This window comes from Erpetoichthys calabaricus, chromosome 6, assembly GCF_900747795.2.
Source record: "Erpetoichthys calabaricus chromosome 6, fErpCal1.3, whole genome shotgun sequence".
In the NCBI taxonomy this organism is placed as follows: Eukaryota; Metazoa; Chordata; class Cladistia; order Polypteriformes; family Polypteridae; genus Erpetoichthys; species Erpetoichthys calabaricus.
In genome coordinates, this window is record NC_041399.2 from 215385427 (window position 1) to 215404532 (window position 19106).

At 43.8% G+C, this 19106-nt stretch overlaps 1 protein-coding gene across 2 annotated transcripts in view; it reads left to right on the plus strand.

The window, feature by feature from the left end:
• The window catches only part of mak (male germ cell-associated kinase), a 116879-nt gene that overhangs the window by 15101 nt on the left and 82672 nt on the right, over positions 1–19106 (plus strand). For both annotated transcript variants that reach the window (XM_051928981.1, XM_028790839.2), the window contains exon 2: positions 17217–17545. In XM_051928981.1, coding sequence (XP_051784941.1) covers positions 17445–17545 — 101 coding nt within the window. In that variant the 5' untranslated portion in view covers positions 17217–17444. The remainder of the gene's footprint in view (positions 1–17216; positions 17546–19106) is intronic.

The following is a 19106-nucleotide window of genomic DNA, read 5'->3' on the forward strand; positions in this document are numbered from 1 at the left end:
CACCCCCCCTCTCGCCCCAACGGGGTATTGCATATCTTCAATGAGCCCTCTGAAGAGCGTGCATGGCATGGTGGTTTGGGGTGGGCACATTTTAACTTATAATGATGCCTGTTGTTTGAGTAGCACCAGCACTAAACAAGAAGTAAATCCACGTGACTTATCTCTGCCTTTATTGCTGTGGTCAGACTTGAGCTCCTCTTCCTCCGTTTGTGTGTCCTGACCTTGAGTGGATCTCTCTCTAATTCTAATGGCTGCTAATCCCACGCTGAGCAGATTACCGCTGAAGGACGCTAATTCGAGCTGATGGCACACCTGCTGCACTCGCCATATGCAGAGTAAGCCCAGTCAATTATCAGTAACAGAAACCCCCCCACCCACCCACCATCACCAACCTTTTCCCTATTGTTGTGTGAACTGTTTTACTTTGAATTTTTACTAAGGCTTTTAAAAATTAAAATACTTTGTATGTGGAATCGTTTCAAGGTGTCACACTATTGCCAGAATCCCATGAAGCAAACTAAAGCTGCAGAACTTTGGGTAAACGTGATGGCCGTTCAGTAGCCATACCACGTGCACTTCAGAAGACGTCACCCGCCTGAAGAGAAGCGGCCGGCACTTGGATGGGAGACCATTGAGGAAAAGCTTGGTGGCTGCTGGCAGAGGGGTTGGTGAGGCCAGCAGGGGGCGCTCACCCTGTGGTCCAAGGGTGGATCCCAATGCCCCAGTGCAGTGACAGGGACACAAATGGAGACTTCAAATTTGAGGATCTGACTCCCTGTGGTCATTAAAAATCTCTGGGCATCCTTCATAAGGAGTAGGGGGTATCCCGATGTCCTGGCTAAATTGCCCGTTGTGGCCTATTCATCCTCTTTGTCTCATTGGCTGTCTCTCTCACCCTTTCACCACCTAATAGCTTATGTGTGGTGAGCTTACTGGTGCCAAAATGGCTGCCCTCGCACCACCCGGGTGGCTGCTACACATTGGTGGTGGTTGGAGTGGCGCCACACTCGCTGTGCAAAGCGCTTTGAGTAATGAGAGAGAGACATTATATACATGTAAAGAATGAATGAATTCAAATAAATCAGTTTTGATGCTCTCCTATGATTTCATTAGCATTGTAAGCAGGTGCTACCATAAATCACGAGGTTATTAGTGTGGAGCAACTACAGTGGACGATACCAATAAAATCCAAATTAACTCGGCTATTTCATTCCCTGCTTGGCCTGTTGGAGGAATGGCAGCCCTTGGTGATCTGCTTGATGCCAGCCTTTAAAAATGACTTTCTCTTTTTCTTCTCTCTCCTTCAGCTTTGGTCTTTTCTTTGGGTACCAGTTTCTCACTCCCTTCATCCTCTCTTAGTTATTTGTGTCTCCCTTTCTTCCCTCTTAAATATAAAAATCAGTACAGAATGGTCCATACAGTAGTTATATACAATTATGGACACCGGGCAGTGCTCATCATCTGCCTAGTGCCAGCCCTGCTGTGACAGATGATGGTGGCAGCTTCAGGCTATGGGCAGAACAAATGGACAGATTATAAGGGAAGGACAAATTCCAGAGAAGAAAACCTGCCGCAGAGCGCACTCCATCTCAGACTGGGGTGACGGCCCAGTGACCTCAAGCATACAGCCAAGACAGCGCTGGGGTGGCTTTGTGGCAAGTCCTCTGAGTGTCCTTGAGTGGTCCCGATATTAAACTCCATAGATCCCGAATGAGGCACATGACGTGCATCGTGAGGGAGCATCCGTTACGGCACTACAGCCATGTGGCACCATTACCCGAGGATGATCCGGCTCGCAGGGTCCTCATTGTTAAAAGACCTGAGTAGCTGCATCAGGCCAAGGGGACACCCACACAACACCTGGGTGCGGCAGATAGAGGGTCGTTTTCGGAGGGTGGGACTGGACCGTGTGTCTGCTTGGGAGGAGGTTTGCCAACCAGGATCCCGAGCTGTTTCGTCATGTGGCGGGTGCGGCAGCACGTTGTACCATGTGTCAGAAGGACCACCATCTCAGCTGAAAGCTACTCTTAAGCAAAAGCCTGCTTGGAGTTTGCCAACGCCATTTAAAGGACTGAGAGTGTGAGGAGTGAGTTTCTTCGGACTGACGAGACAAAAGTTAAACTCTTAAGTGTTACGGTTTGTCTGGTGAAGGGCAGCATCACGCTGTGGAGGGCTTCTCAGTGACGGGGACATGGAGAAGGTCAGAAGTGAGAGAAGCAGGAGTGCAGATTGGTGTTCATTTACTGATTACACAGGAAATGGAAACAATGATCCCTTTTACAATACATTATAACCGACTGTACATAACGTATTAAGTTTATTACATAGAGAATTCACAAAAAATTATTTTTGTTGCCGATAGATGGCAGCACCTGCCCTGCATATTCGCTTATTACAAGATATTTCAAACAATTCTTTTGTCTTGCATTGTTTTCCTGCATTGCATTAAAAGTTGCATAGTTAGATCTGGACCACCTTATACTGTACAATAAAATACAATCAAGTGCATTAACTTCTATTTATGTATGTACACAGATAAGTGTGGACTAAAATGGAGAGGAATTTTTATAATTTAATATTTCATTTGAAACTAAACCCCATGGGTCAAATGAAGTAAACAACCTGCATAGAAGGACAGAGTGGTACTGGGATGTCTTGGATCAGGAGTTCCCACCCAGGTACGTTTACTCATTTCGTCGTTTTTGTTTGAACGGCTGAAGTTGTGAAGTTCTCACCCCTTCCCCATGCTCCATGTATAGCAAAGCTCTAAAGAAGGGGTCCCCAACTCCGTTCCTGGAGGGCCCCAGTGGCTGCAGATTTTCATTCTAACCATTTTCTTAATTAGTGACGTTTTGAATTAATTTTAATTGACTTGATTTATAAGATTTGTTCCCCTGCATTGCTTCATTTCGTTCCTTAAATGGCACTCAAACAGAAATGAAATGTGAAGTGAGTGAGCCAACAGAAGACCACCTAACTCAGGGCCTCAAACTCCAACCAATTTCACTCCAGCCAGTTCCTTAAATGAGGTGCCGAGTCTTGTTAATTAAACCCGTTCTTTAATTCCATGGCTTGTCGCTGCTCTCGTTGTGCAATAGCAGACATGTCCGAAATTATGGATTTTCTCTTTTCTATGAGCGCCGTTCAAATGTTTTGGGGACCTGAGCAGATCCTCATTCCTCAGACCTTCATCATTCTTTATTTTCAGATATTGTATGATGGACACCAGTTGTTTTGGCTCATTTTATATCTCAATATTGTTTGGCTGCTAATTTAGGAAAAAGAAACCATTGAGGGCTCTGAGTCTTCAAGAGCGAGTCAATTACAATGAATGGAAAAGGAATTAATTAGCAACAAAAACGGGTCACTCATTAAGAAAAGGGTGAGAATGAAAACCTGTAGCCAGGACCGGAGTTGGGGACCCCTGCTCTAAAGATTATTGTGTATCCAACTGGAAGCCAATGGAGGGGTGACGGGGGGGCAGGGGTTTTCATTCAAGTCCGGGGTCCTGAGTTTCACAGATGAAAGTGGAAGAGAATCCCAGCACTTGAGCCGAGATGTGATGACGCCCTGTGCCGTTTGTCCGCATGGTGTTGTCATAATAGAAACACAACACACGCCTTCTGCCCGAGTTGGTCTGTCTAAGGAGCCCATCGCATGCTGAGTACAACAAAGCGACAAGACAACAATGCTGATGGGCTCATCGGATTCGCTGAGTTTCCACTGAAGTCAGGCCTGGACTTGCCCACATCACTGTGCTGTGATTCTAGGAAGAGAACGCTGCGGGGCACAAACACGTCGTGCTGATGATGCTGAGTCAAAAGGTAAAGAAGACACCCTCTGAGCTCAAAGGCCAACACAGCGGGTGACAGATGATGTCCGCTGTAAGGGGAGCGGTGTCTCTTAAAACTGATTTCTATAATTAGGTCACGTTAAGCTGTGAGTTAGAAAGGGGTGTTGGCGGTTTGCGGGTAGCCTGGCACTTAGTCACTGCTTGCAAGGTTGAAATGAATTCCCCAGGCATTGCTGCTTGAATTTACACTCCCGGGCCACTCTATTAGGTACACCATGCTAGTCCTGGGTTGGACCCCCTTTTGCTTTCAGAACTGTTGTAATTCTTCATGGCATAGCTGGAAACTCTCCTTAGGGATTTTTGTCCACACTGACATGATGGCCTCACGCAGTTATTGCAGATTTGTCGGCCGCACATCCATGATGTGAATCTTCCATTCCACCACATCCCAAAAGTGCTCTACTGGATTGAGATTTGGTGACTGTGGAGGCCATTGGAGTCCAGTGAGCTCATTGACATGTTCAAGCAACCAGTTGTAGATGATTGGAGGTTTGTGACATGGCACGTTACCCTGCTAGAAGGAGCCATTAGAGGATGGACATACGGTCAGCAACAATACTCAGGTAGGCTGTGGCATGTAAACGATGCTCAGTCGGTGCCCAAAGTATGCCAAGAAAATATGCCCCACACCATGACAGCACCAGCTTGAAGTGTTGATACAAGGCACGATGGATTCCTGCTTTCATGTTGTTGACCCGACCATCTGATTGTCGCAACAGAAATCGAGACTCCTCAGACCAGGCAACGTTTTTCCAATCTTCTGTTGTCCAATTTTGTGAACCCGTGTGAATTGTAGCCTTCCGTTTCATGTTCTTAGCTGACAGGAGTGGCAGCCACTGTGGTTTCCTGAAGGTTTGACAAGTTGTGTGTTCAGAGCTGCTCTTCTTCACACTGCACTTGTAACGAGTGCTGATTTGAGTTCCTGTTGTCTTTCTGTCAGCTCGGACCAGTCTGGCCATTCTCCTCTGACCACTGGCATCAACAGAGAACTGCCACTCACTGATATTTTCCTTTTTTTGGACCACTCTGTCTTGTTTGTGTGTGAAAATCCCAGTAGATCAACAGTTTGTGAAATACTGCGACCAACAGCAATGCCACATTGAAAGTCCCTTTGGTCCCCTTTCTTCTTTCCCATTCTAATGCTCGGTTTGAACCTCAGTAGGTGGTCTTGACAAGGTCTACATGCCGAAATGCATTCAGCTGCTGCCATGTGAATGGCGGGTTAGATATTTGTTAACAACCATTAGATAGATAGATAGATACTTTATTAATCCCAAAGGGAAATTCACATACTCCAGCAGCAGCATACTGATATCAATCTTTAATTCAATATTGTTTTTTGTAACAATGCAGGAAAAAAACAGACAATAACTTTATATAATGTTAACGTTTACCCCCCCGGGTGGAATTGAAAAGTCATATAGTGTGGGGGAGGAATGATCTTCTCAGTCTGTCAGTGGAGCAGGACATTGACAGCAGTCTGTCGCTGAAGCTGCTCTTCTGTCTGGAGATGACATTGTTTAGTGGATGCAGTGGATTCTCCATGATTGATAGGAGCCTTTTGAGCGCCCGTCGCTCTGCCACGGATGTCAGACTGTCCAGCTCCATGCCAACAATAGAGCCTGCTTTCCTCACCAGTTTGTCAAGGCGTGAGGCGTCCTTCTTCTTAATGCTGCCTCCCCAGCACACCACCGCGTAGAAGAGGGTGCTCGCCACAACCATCTGATAGAACATCTGCAGCATCTTATTGCAGATGTTGAAGGACGCCAGCCTTCTAAGGAAGTATAACTGGCTCTGTCCTTTCTTGCACAGCGCATCAGTATTGGCAGTCCAGTCTAATTTATCATCCAGCTGCACTCCCAGGTATTTATATGTCTGCACCATCTGCACACAGTCACCTCTGATGATCACTGGGTCCGTGAGGGGTCTGGGCCTACTAATATCCACCACCAGCTCCTTGGTTTTGCTGGTGTTAAGGTGTACAGTAGGTGGTTTGTGTCACACCATTTAACAAAGTCATTGATTAGGTCCCTATATACTCCTCCTCCTGCCCACTCCTGATGCAGCCCACGATAGCAGTGTCGTCAGCGAACTTTTGCACGTGGCAGGACTCCGAGTTGTATTGGAAGTCCGATGTATATAGGCTGAACAGGACCGGAGAAAGTACAGTCCCCTGTGGCACTCCTGTGTTGCTGACCACAATGTCAGATGTGCAGTTCCCAAGACGCACATACTGAGGTCTGTCTGTAAGATAGTCCACGATCCATGCCACTAGGTATGAATCTACTCCCATCTCTGTCAGCTTGTCCTTAAGGAGCAGTGGTTGGATGGTGTTGAAGGCGCTAGAGAAGTCTAAAAACATAATTCTTACAGCACCACTGCCTCTGTCCAAGTGGGAGAAGGATCAGTGTAGCATGTAGATGATGGCATCCTCCGCTCCCACCTTCTCCTGGTATGCGAACTGCAGAGGGTCGAGGGCGTGTTGAACCTGTGGCCTGAGGTGGTGAAGCAGCAGCCTCTCCATGGTTTTCATCACATGTGATGTCAGAGCAACAGGCCGGAAGTCATTCAGCTCACTAGGACGTGATTCCTTTGGGACTGGGGTGATGCAAGATGTTTTCCAAAGCCTCGGGACTCTCCCCTGTTCCAGGCTCAGGTTGAAGATGCGCTGTAGAGGACCCCCCAGCTCCGATGCACAGACCTTCAGCAGTCGTGGCGATACTTCATCTGGACACGCTGCTTTGCTGGCACGAAGTCTCCTCAGCTCTCTGCTCACCTGCGCTGCTGTAATTGTGGGTGGGGATGTCTCTCCTATGCTGGTATCAGCAGAAGGATGTGTGGAGGGTGCAGTACTCCGAGGTGAGAGTGGGTTAGGGTGGTCAAACCTGTTAAAGAAGTTGTTCGTTTGGTTTACTCTCTTCACGTCTCTCTCGATGGTGGCACCCCACTTCAAGCTGCAGCCAGTGATGATCTTCATCCCATCCCACACTTCCTTCATGCTGTTATTCTGCAACTTCTGCTCCAGCTTTCTCCTGTACTGCTGCTTCGCCGCCCTGAGCTGGACTCTAAGTTCCTTCTGCATGCGCTTGAGCTCATGCTGATCACCGTCTTTAAAAGCCCTTTTCTTCTGATTCAAAAGGCCCTTGATGTCACTTGTAATCCATGGCTTGTTGTTAGCATAGCAGCGTACAGTTCTTACTGGAACTACAGTGTCCATACAGAAGTTGATGTAGTCAGTAGTGGAGTCAACAACCTCCTCAATGTTCTCACTATGTGATCCCTGCAGGATATCCCAGTCTGTAGTTTCAAAACATTCTCTCAGAGTATTCTCAGCCTCCGGGGTCCACTTCCTGAATGAGCGTGTGGTTGTAGGTAGCACCCTAACTCTTGGTTTATAGTGAGGCTGAAGCAGCACCAGGTTATGATCTGCTTTCCCAAGCGCAGGCAGCGGGGTGGCGCTGTATGCGTCTTTAACGTTTGCATACAGTAAATCAATAGTCTTATTTCCCCGGGTGTTACAGTCCACATACTGGGAGAAGGCAGGTAATGTTTTGTCCAGCGTCACATGGTTAAAGTCTCCAGAGATTAGCACAAGCGCCTCAGGGTGCTGCGTTTGTAACTTAGCAACAGCAGAATGGATGATGACCCTAAGCACACACTCGCTGACTCCACGTCCGCCCGAGGAGGAATATAAACGATAACCACAATGACGTGTCCAAACTCTCTGGGCAAGTAATAGGGACGCAAACTTACGGCCAACAGTTCGATGTCCCTGTCGCAAGAGGAGATTTTAACGTTTACATGCCCAGAGTTACACCACCGTGTATTCACATAGAGAGCGAGTCCTCCTCCTTTGTGCTTCCCACAGGTACTTGCATCTCTGTCCGCTCTAACTGTGCTAAACCCGGGTTGCTCCATGTTAGCATCTGGGATGTTAGTTGTTAGCCACGTTTCAGTAAAACACAACAAACTGCATTCTCTGTAGGTCCTGACATTTTTCACCAGCGCAGCCAGTTCGTCGATCTTATTTGGTAGCGAGTTCACATTTCCCAGGATCACAGAAGGCACCGAAGGTTTGTAGCGCCACTTTCTCTCTAAACGCTTGGCTTTTATCTTAGCGCCGGCTCTGCTGCCACGATACGACCTTCTTACCTCATCAGGTAAATAGGGGATCACACCGGCTCGGGCATTTGTTCTCAGTGCTTGAAGTTGACTACTTGAATAGATGAGTCTTGGTGTGTAAAAATCCATTTCCAAGTAGTAGAGTAGTGAAAAAGTGTAAAAAGTGCCCAGGGAACTAGTCCACATAACAGAAAGTGGTAGGAGTTGACAGTGAATAGAGAAAAAGGTAAAAAGATAAAGTCATACACGGAGCTGCTGGAAAGGCTGCCACTCGCGGCGGGGCCTGAGTCTAGACGAGAACAGGCCATTCAGCCCAACAAAGCTCACCAGTCTTACCCACTTATTTTTTCTAAAAGAACATCAAATCGAGTTTTAAAAATCCCTAAAGTCCTCCACACTACTTGGTCACTTATTCCAAGTGTCTGTGGTTCTCTTTGTAAAGAAAAACCTGCTAATGTTTGTGTGAAATTCACCCTTAACAAGTTTCCAGTTGTACCCCCGTGTTCTTGATGAACTCATTTTAAAGTCATCGTCTCGATCCACCGGACTAATTCCCTTCATAATTTTAAACACTTCAGTCACGTCTCCTCTTCATCTTCTGCTTAAACAGTGAAGGCTCAGCTCTGTTAATCTTTCCTCCTAACTCATCTCCTGTAGCCCTGAATCAGCCGAGTTGCTCTTCTCTGGGCTTTCTCTAGTGCTGCTATGTCTTTATGGAGACCCAAACTGCACCCAGGACTCCAGATGAGGCCTCACCAGTGTGTTATAAAGCTTGAGCAGAACCTCCTGTGACTTGTACTCCACACATCAAGGCGCTGTATAACCTGACATTCTGTGAGCTGCCTTAATGGCGTCTGAACATTGATGGGAAGTCGATAGCTTAGAGTCCACTGCGACTCCTAAATCCTTCTTATAAGGTGAACTCTTAATTTTCAGACCCCCATTGTGTATTCAAACCTCACGTTTTTACTTCCCATGCATAATACTTTTACATTTAGTGACATTAAATGGTTAACAGGTTCAGTTCTTTTAAGCTTTCCTTCTAACTCATCCCCTGTAGCCCTGAATCAGCCGGGTCGCTTTTCTCTGGACTTTCTCTTGTGCTGCTGTGTCTGTTCTGTAATACAAACTGCACACAGAACTCCAGATGAGGCCTCACCGGTGTGTTATAAAGCTTGAGCAGAACCTCCTGTGGCTTGTACTCCACACATCAAGGCGCTATATAACCTGATATACTGTTTGCCTTCTTAATGGCGTCTGTACTCTGTCTGGAAGTCGATAGCTTAGAGTCCACTATGACTCCTAAATCCTTCTCATAAGGTCGACTCTTGATTTTCAGACTGCCCAGTGTGTATTCAAACCTCAGTTTTACTTCCTACATGTAATTCTTTACATTTATTGACAGCAGTACTAGGGTGTTGTACTGTGTTAGCCATTATGAATGTAATGAGAAGTCAAGCAAAATGACCCGTTGTGATTGGCTAACTAAAAAGAACCAGCTTTCGAGGCAACTCGGGCCTCTTCTTCTTGATGACATCTCACCTGAAGAAGGGGTCTGAGTTGCCTCGAAAGCTGGCTAACTAAAAAGAGCCAATCAATTTGCTTGACTTCTCACTACATTTATTGACATTAATTTTCAGTGGCCACAAATCTGCCCAAGTCTGTCTGCTGTCCAAGTTCCTCTCTGATAATTTGCGGATTCTCGATTATCTGCCAATCCACCCAGCTTGTTATCATCTGCAAATTTAACCAGCTTGTATTTTTTTCCATCCATCCATCCATTATCCAACCTACTATATCCTAACTACAGGGTCACGGGGGTCTGCTGGAGCCAATCCCAGCCAACACAGGGTGCAAGGCAGGACACAAACCCCGGGCAGGGCGCCAGCACACCGCAGAATGTTTTGATCAAGATAATTTATATACAAGGGGTGTGCAAAAATAGGTTTACAATTGTTAGTACATGAGGCCAGCAGTTTTTAGCCCTTATGAGCTTGTACTGAAGTTCATTTTACCAATGTGACATTCTTTATGAGTTAATAAAGCTATTGTAATAAACATAACCTGTATGTGTTTTTATATACAAAGAACTATAAACCTACTTTTGCCCAACTTTGTATATTAAAAATAGCAGCGGCCCCAGCACTGACCCTTACTGGACACCACTGTTTCCTCTGCCAATTCTGCACTCTTCTACCCACCACACCCTGAATTGCCACTTCTTTTAGTTTGATGCCCACCCTCTCATGTGGCACCTTATGAAATGCTTTCCGAAAGTTCACATCAATAATCTCACCTTCTCCACTCTGGTCGTATCCTTTTGTTGCTTCCTCATAGAGTTCCAGCCAGTTAGTAAAACTCGACCTCCTCGTCTGACCCCATGCTGACTATTCAGTTAAACTCCCATCTTTGCCGTGTGTTGCTCCATTTTTCCCTTAATAATTCCTTCCATTAGTTTTCCTGTCATGCATGTTAAGCTTATTGGCTTAGAATTGATTTGACTTGCCCACTCATTCTTTCTATATAACGGGATAATATTTGCCATGTTCCAGTCCTTTGGAACTGCACTGGAATCTCCCCAGTGCACAGTGACTTCCTAATGTCAAGCTTGAGTCGCCAAGTTGCACAGGAGAGTACAGGAGGTTTTCCAAGGAGTAGAAACTTGATTGCTGTTCTGGCAGATACAAACACAAGTCTCTTTCAGAGGCGATCAGGCCTTACATGGAACAGCCCTCAAACTTGATGCATCGGCCCCGACTCCTGCTCAAAAGAACGCAAAGTCGTCTTCATCAAGGGGCTACAGCGGCTCGTAAGCAGCGGTCGGAGCAGAGGGAGTCTGGGGGAAGAGAGGTAGGAGAGTGAGATGACAGAATGGCCGCGGATCGGTCTTTTAAGTGTTCGAAGCCCAGCAAGCCTGCAACTGACCCGCAAAGAGGGAGTGTAAGAGTGGGTTTGTTTTCCATTGAAAAACTGTTTGAGAGGGAGTCTCTGAAGGGCGGCCATATCTCCCTGCGGCAGTATTCACACTAAAAATATGCAGCAATGGTTTACAGTTGTGCTTGAAAGTATGGGAACCCTTTAGAATCTATATATATATATATATATATATATATATAATTCACTAAGTAAATGGCAAGCAAGACGCACGCAAGACCGAGCCCCGCCCACCAACAATTCACTAAGCAGCCGACCATGGCACATGCACTACAGAGCCAACAATTCGTGCGAGAGCGAAAGCATTTGCCAAGAATGTGTTCATTAATCAAGAACGAAAGTCGGAGGCTTGAAGAAGATCACATACCGTCGTAGTTCCGACCGTAAACGATGCCGACTGGTGATCCGGTGGCGTTATTCCCATTCCCCGCCGGCCGGCCCTTACTCCCACTGGCATGCCTCCGCATAAAGTCAAACTTAAAATTGGTTCAGTCGTCATGCTTCTCAGAAACCTCATGCCAGCAAGAAGTCTCTGTAAAGACACTAGACTGACTGTTACCAGCATTCACCGCAATGTAATGGAGTGTAAAACAATCGCAGCTGCTACCTCACAAACTGTCCTTATTCCCCAGATTTCCCTGACCCCATCAGATTCAAATTTGCCTTTTACGTTTACACGCAGACAATTTCCTGTTAGATTGGCCTTTGCAATGACAATTAATAAGGCACAGGGACACACTTTCAAAACGATTTGCCTGTATCTGCCAAACCCAGTTTTCAGTCATGGACAATTGGAACTCTGGAGAGAGCAACATACATCTTTTCATTCACTCACAGTCGTATCCTCAAACCCACCCCATTTGGACAACTGTGTCGTTCAGAAAGTGTTCACCCATCAATACATAATTATGCGGCATATGCTACACCGCGGGTTTGCTAGTTTTCTATATTTCTGCATAAATATAACCTAAAACATCATCAGATTTTCACTCAAGTCCTAAAAGTAGATAAAGAGAAACCATTTAAACAAATGAGACAAAAATATTATAAGTGGTCATTTATTTATTAATGGAAAATGATCGAATATTACATATTTGTGAGTGGCAAAAGTGTGTGAACCTTTGTTTTCAGTATCTGGTGTGACCCCCCTTTGCAGCAATAACTGCAACTAAACGTTTCCGGTAACTGTTGATCAGTCCTGCACACCGACTTGGAGTTAATTTTCGCCCAGTCCTCCATACAGAACAGGTTCAGCTCTGGGATGTTGGTGGGTTTCCTCACATTAACTGCTCACTTCAGGTCCTTCCACAACATTTCGATTGGATTAAGTTCAGGACTTTGACTTGGCCATTCCAAAACATTCACTTTATTCTTCTTTAACCATTCTTTGGTAGAACGACTTGTGTGCTTAGGGTCGTTGTCTTGCTCCATGACCCACCTTCTCTTGAGATTCAGTCCATGGACAGATGTCCTGATACTTTCCTTTAGAATTCTCTGATATAATTCAGAATTCATTGTTCCTTCAATGAAGGCAAGCCGTCCTGGCCCAGATGCAGCAAAACAGGCCCAAACCATGATACCACCACCACCATGTGTCACAGATGGGATAAGGTTCTTATGCTGGAATGCAGTGTTTTCCTTTCTGCAAACATATTGCGCTTCATTTAAACCAAAAAGTTCTATTTTGGTCTCATCTGTCCACAAAACATTCTTCCAATAGTCTTCTGGTTTGTCCACGTGATCTTTAGCAAACTGTATACGAGCAACAATGTTTTTTTGGAGAGCGGTGGCTTTCTCCTTGTGACCCTGCCAGGCACACCATTGTTGTTCAGTGTTCTCCTGATGTTGGACTCATGAACATGAACATTAGCCAAAGTGAGAGAGGCCTTCAGTTGCTTAGAAGTTACCCTGGGGTGCTTTGTGGCCTCTTACACACTTTGCTCTTAGAGTGATCTTTGTTGGTTGACCACTCCTGGGGAGGGTAATGATGGTCTTGAATTTCATCCATTTGCACACAATCTGTCTGACTGTGGATTGGTGGAGTCCAAACTCTTTAGAGATGGTTTTGTAAACTTTTCCAGCCTGATGAGCATCAACAACTCTTTTTGTGAGGTCCTCAGAAATCTCCTTTGTTCGTGCCATGATACACTTCCACAAACATGTGTTGTGAAGAGCAGACTTTGATAGATCCTGTTCTTTAAATAACACAGGGTGTCCACTCACACCTGATTGTCATCCCATTGATTGAAAACACCGGACTTGAATTTCACCTTCAAACTAACTGCTAGTCCTAGAGGTTCACATACTTTTGCCACTCACAAATATGAAATATTTGATCATTTTCCTCAATAAATAAATGACCAAGTATAATATTTTTGTCTCATTTGTTTAACTGGTTTCTCTTTATCTACTTTTAGGACTTGAGTGAAAATCTGATGATGTTTTAGGTCCTATTTATGCAGAAATATAAAAAATTCTAAAGGGTTTTCAAACTTTCAAGCACAACTGTATATCTGTATTTCTTTCTTCACTTAACAAATATAGCAAAACTTAGATCCCTTATAACTTTACAAGATGACGAGAAATGAGTTCACGCTTTAGTTTTCAGTCGGCTAGACTACTGTAATGCAGTCCTCTCAGGACCACCCAAAAAAAGCCATCAATCGATTACGAGTGCAGAATGCAATGGCCATTATCTTAACTAGGAAAAGAAAATCTGAGCACATCACCCCAGTCGTAGCGTCACAACACTGGTTACCTGTGCCATTTAGAATCGACTTTAAAATCCTGCTTATGGTTTAAACAGCCTTCAGTAATCTGCTCCATCCTATATCTCGGAATATCTGTCACCTTACACTCCAATCGTAACCTTAGATCTTCAAATGAGGGGCTGCTTTTAATTCCAAGAGCTAAACTTAAAAGATGTGCTGGGGGGGTGGCTTCTGCTGTTAGGTACCTAAAATCTGGAATACGAGTTTACCAATAGAAATTCACCGGCTGATACGATGTGGCACTTTAAAAAAAAATTGCTACAAAACCCGTTATGTTAACATGGCTTCTTCAGAGCTTCATTTTGGTGTAACCCTGATATTCTGTATATGCATTGAATTATCATTTCTGTCATGGCTCTGCAATCCATACTAACCCCTACTTTAACTCTGCTGTTCTTTTTCTGGATTTCTGTGGTGTTGATCTGCGCCCACACCACCCGATCAAAGCACCATGATGTCCCTACTTTGATGGATCGAAAGCCAGAGGTCCACATGACTGTCATCGTCTAATTCTTTCACGTGAAGCCTGCAATCCATGAGGGCTGATTAATACGATATGTTAGGTAGAATGCCTAGTGGGGGCTGGCCAGGTGGTCTCATGGCCTGGAACCCCTGCAGATTTTTTTTTTTTTTCTTTCTTCTCCAGCTGATTGGAGTTTTTGTTTTGTTTTTTCTGTCCTCCCTGGCTATTGGACCTTACTTTTATTCTATGTTAATTAGTATTGCCTAATTTTATTCTTATATTTTGTCTTTTTTTTCCTCTTTCTTCATCCTGTAAAGCAGTTTGAGATACATCACTTGTATGAAAATGTACTTTAGAAATACAGTCATATGAAAAAGTCTGGGAACCCCTCTTAATTCTTTGGATTTTTGTTTCTCATTGGCTGAACTTCCTTTTAATATCTGACATGCCTTATGGACACAGTAGGATTTCAGCAGTGACATTAAGTTTATTGGACTAACAGAAAATATGCAATATGCATCATAACAAAATTAGACAGGTGCATAAATGTGGGCACCTCAACAGACATATGACATCAATACTTAGTTGAGCCTCCTTTTGTCCTCTAGACGCTGTCCTCCTATAGCCTCTGATGAGTGTCTGATTCTGGATGGAGGTGTTGTTCACCATTCTTTATACAAAATCTCTCCAGTTCAATTCAATTTGATGGACAGCCTGCTTCAAATCATCCCATAGATTGTCGATGATATTCAAGTCAGGGGACTGTGATGGCCATTCCAGAACATTGTACTTCTCCCTCTGCATGAATGCCTTTGTAGATTTCCAACTGTGTTTTGGGTCATTGTCTTGTTGGAATATCCAACCCCTGTGTAACTTCAACTTTGTGACTGATGATTGAACATTATCCTGAAGAATTTGTTGATATTGGGTTGAATTCATCCGACCCTCGACTTTAACAAGGGCCCCAGTACCTGAACGAGCCACACAGCCCCACAGCATAATGGGACCTCCACCAAATTTGACAGTAGGTAGCAGGTGTTTTTGTTGGAATGCAGTGTTCTTCCACCATGCAAGGTGCTTTTTGTTATGACCATATAACTCCATTTGTGTCTCATCAGTCCAAAGCACTTTGTTCCCAAATTAATCTGGCTTGTCTAAATGAGCATTGGCATACAACAAGCGACTCTGTTTGTGGCGTGAGTGCAGGGAGGGCTTCTTTCTCATCACCCTGCCATATAGATGCGCTGAATTGTAGAACGATTTCCAGATACACCATCTGCAGCCAGATGTTCTTGCAGGTCTTTGGAGGTGATCTGTGGGTTGTGTGTCACCATTCTCACAATCCTGCTCATATGCTGCTCCTGTATTTTTCTTGGCCTGCCAGACCTGCTGGTTTAACAGCAACTATGCCTGTGGCCTTCCATTTCCTGATTCCATTCCTTACAGTTACAGAAACTGACAGTTTAAACCTCTGAGATGGCTTTTTGTAGCCTTCCCCTAAACCAGGAGACTCAACAATCTTTGTTTTCAGATCTTTGGAGAGTTGCTTTGAGGATCCCATGCTGTCACTCTTCAGAGGAGAGTCAAAGGGAAGGAAGCACAACTTGTAACTGACCACCTTAAATCCCTTTATATCTCATGAGTGGACACACCTGTCTATGAAGGCTTAACAAGCTCATCACACCAAGTAATCAGCATTGAGCAGTGACAGGCATTCAAATCAGAACAATGACAAGGGGACCCACATTTGTGCACAGCCAGCTTCTCACATTTGATTTCATTTCATACAACTAAATACTGCGTCACTAAAAATCTTTGTTCGGAAAACACAGCAGTACTCCTAGGAAATGAAAGACAGACCACTGATATCTTTTATGTTGAAAGGAGAGTCAATTATTATGCAGGCTGATAGGGGGTCCTAAACGTTTTCATTTGATTGTAAATTTTGTTGTTACTCACTAACCTCCTTAGTAACTCGACAGTAAATACTCTGTGGTCCTGGTGATTTGTTTAATCTGAGCAACACTTTTTTCTCTACAATTGCCAAATCCCTCAGTAGAAGTCCCCTTTTTTGGTGGGAGTGACATTGAAGTTGTTCTTCCTAGTCTGAAATAATTCATTTTATTATTATTATTATTATTACAATGCTTATTTGAACTTCCCCTGTTTGTTGTCTGGTACAAATCCTGTAATTGATATTTAACCCATTTCCTATTGTCCAAATGACTTGAAATTTTGCACACTTACTCACTTCCGATGACAATCTATGAATCAATAACCAGTTTTACTAATTGATCAATTAATCCATGTGAATTAAGAAATGAAATTTTCATATGAAGAATATTTAAAGATTTCACTAATAGATGGCGCTAGTAACGGATAGAAATATTAAAGGAAGTGTTAAAATATTGATTACAAAATTATACTAAAACAAACCCAAGACTAAAAAGTTGAAAATAATATATATATATATATTAAAAAAAAACTTTTTAAAAACCACGCTTATATTAAGTTAAAAAGTGTGCTAAAAAGTAAAAAATAAGTCTCTCATACATCGCTCGTAAAATAAAAGTCTGGGTGCTTTTCATCAATTAACATTCAAAAAACACTTCTTAAAATCCTAGCAAAAGCACCCATCTTTTATTTAACGAGTGATATATTTTACTTTTTAGTACACTTTTTAACTTAATATAAGTGTGGTTTTTAAATTTTTTTTATTTATTATTTTGGGGCTTTATTCCCCTTCTTTCTTCTTACACAAACACCTACACATTTTTCCAGGCCTTGCTTTTGACAAAATGTCCACCGTTTGTGAAGTGTAATATCCATCTCACCTTCACTTATTCTGTGCCTGAGGCTGTTTGTCAAACTTGTTCTTGTTGGCCATCCCAGAAAGTCCCGCGTTGTCTTGTGTGTGTTTGCACTCTCCATCCCATCCAGCTATTCACAGCTGAACAAGCATAGAAGATAAAAGGTTAAATGCCCGTGTTCAGTCATGGGCACGGTCGCCTAGCTGGCATTTAGAAAGGTTGTTTCTCAGTTTATTGAAATGATATTTTTCTTTTGTTTCTAGGGCTCTCAAGAATGGAAGCCAAAGGTGTTCATGATCTGCAATTTCAATGGACTCTCTAAATAAAAACGGCAGCACCAACAAGCGATGGATGGGACGTGTCCACTGATGAGATAACAAGGATCCTCTTCTCTTTTTCACGATAGACAGATTTGTTTTGGTGAAGTAAACATTTTATTTTTTGTGAATATTTTTCCACACCCTGCCTCTTTTACATTTCTATGAAAGAAAATGAATCGCTACACAACACTTAAACAACTGGGGGACGGCACCTACGGCAGCGTGCTGATGGGCAAGAGCAATGAGTCTGGCGAATTGGTTGCTATCAAAAGGTAAGGACTTCTCCCTCCTTCATTGTAAGGCTGATGCTTGAACAGTTGGGTGGATCCATCTTCCTGGGTTTGGACTCCATGCCCAGTCATTGTCTTTGTGGAGTTTGCATGTTCCTGTGGGTGTCTGCATGGGTTGTCCTCAACACATTCCATCAATGATGTGTAGCTTCGCTAAACTGGGTCCAGTGGTGGGCTGGTTTCCCCATCCAGGGATGATGCCCGGTCTTCCATCCAGTTTTGCGGGGACAGGCAATGGCCCACTGTGACCCTTATTTAGATGTTATGAGACGTCCAAAGCTGGGCTGGTGGTGCACCCTGGTTACCCGTTCCCCTTTCCCAGGCACATATCAGTGGAGGCACTGGTAACTTTGGGGTCTTTTGAGGTTCACACCACAGCACTGGTGATGGAACTTGAGCAGCCTGACATCCCTTGTCATCCTGTAGCTCTTGTCCCTAATCCTTTTATGACACATCTTGTTTGACACATGAAGACCAAAAAAAAGGCCAAAATAATGAAAAGTTTTTCTCTTTTTCTATTTAACCACACGGAAAGTTGGAACAAAACAAGACTGTATGAACGTAATATAAAATCGTCTTTTCTGCCTAGTACTGCATGTCCTCTTCTAACCTGCTTAATCCTGACCAGGGGCCACGGGGGGTGGGTGTTAGAGCCAATCCCAGGTAGCACAGGGCACAAGGCAGGAATAAACTCTGGACAGGGCATCTGGCCGTCGCAGGGCAAACACACACAGACACACACACTTTCATCTTGAAACATTCTCTTAAATGCTTACGTATTTATTTATTTATTTTTTAATTTGCAGATGTCCCATTACGTGGTGTTTTTAATGTTTTGTGTGTGTGTTTTTTGTTGTTTTTTTTTTTTTTTGTAATTATTTCTTTGACATTAACGTCAAGGATTTTTTTTTTTTTTTTTTTCTTGTTTATTGAACGCTATGCCCCGTGTATTCTTCTTACTTGTACGGTGTATCGGGACTGTGCTACATGGTGATTTTGCACTTTTAATAAAGTTGATTGAGTTCGATCCATATACTGTATAGCGGACTGTATTATCGTGGTATATCCCTCTACTTACCCTTTACCTGGGGGCGAGTGTACTCCTCATATTCATTCCTGGGTTAGTCTATTGTCACACGTTAAGATGATCACATACATACATACTGTAGCTATACACATACACACATAAAGTCAATAGTGCCCTATGAATGACACACACACACACACACACACACACACACAGCTTGTTAATTTCTGGCACTTTAAACCATACAAGTGCTTTAGGAATAACATAGCCTGTCACTCAGCACTTCAAGAGAGTTACTTATTATCGGCACAAACAACATACAATATTTTAAAGATATCTCAGACCTACTGTATACAGGGTGGTCCAGATCTAATCATGCAATTATTGCATTGCATTGCATCAAAAGTTGCATAGTTAGATCTGGACACACTTTATATACTCGCAGATAACTCGGGGCTTGATTTTACCGTATAAAATCTGCTATTTTATAATGTCGGTCATATAAATCAAATGCGG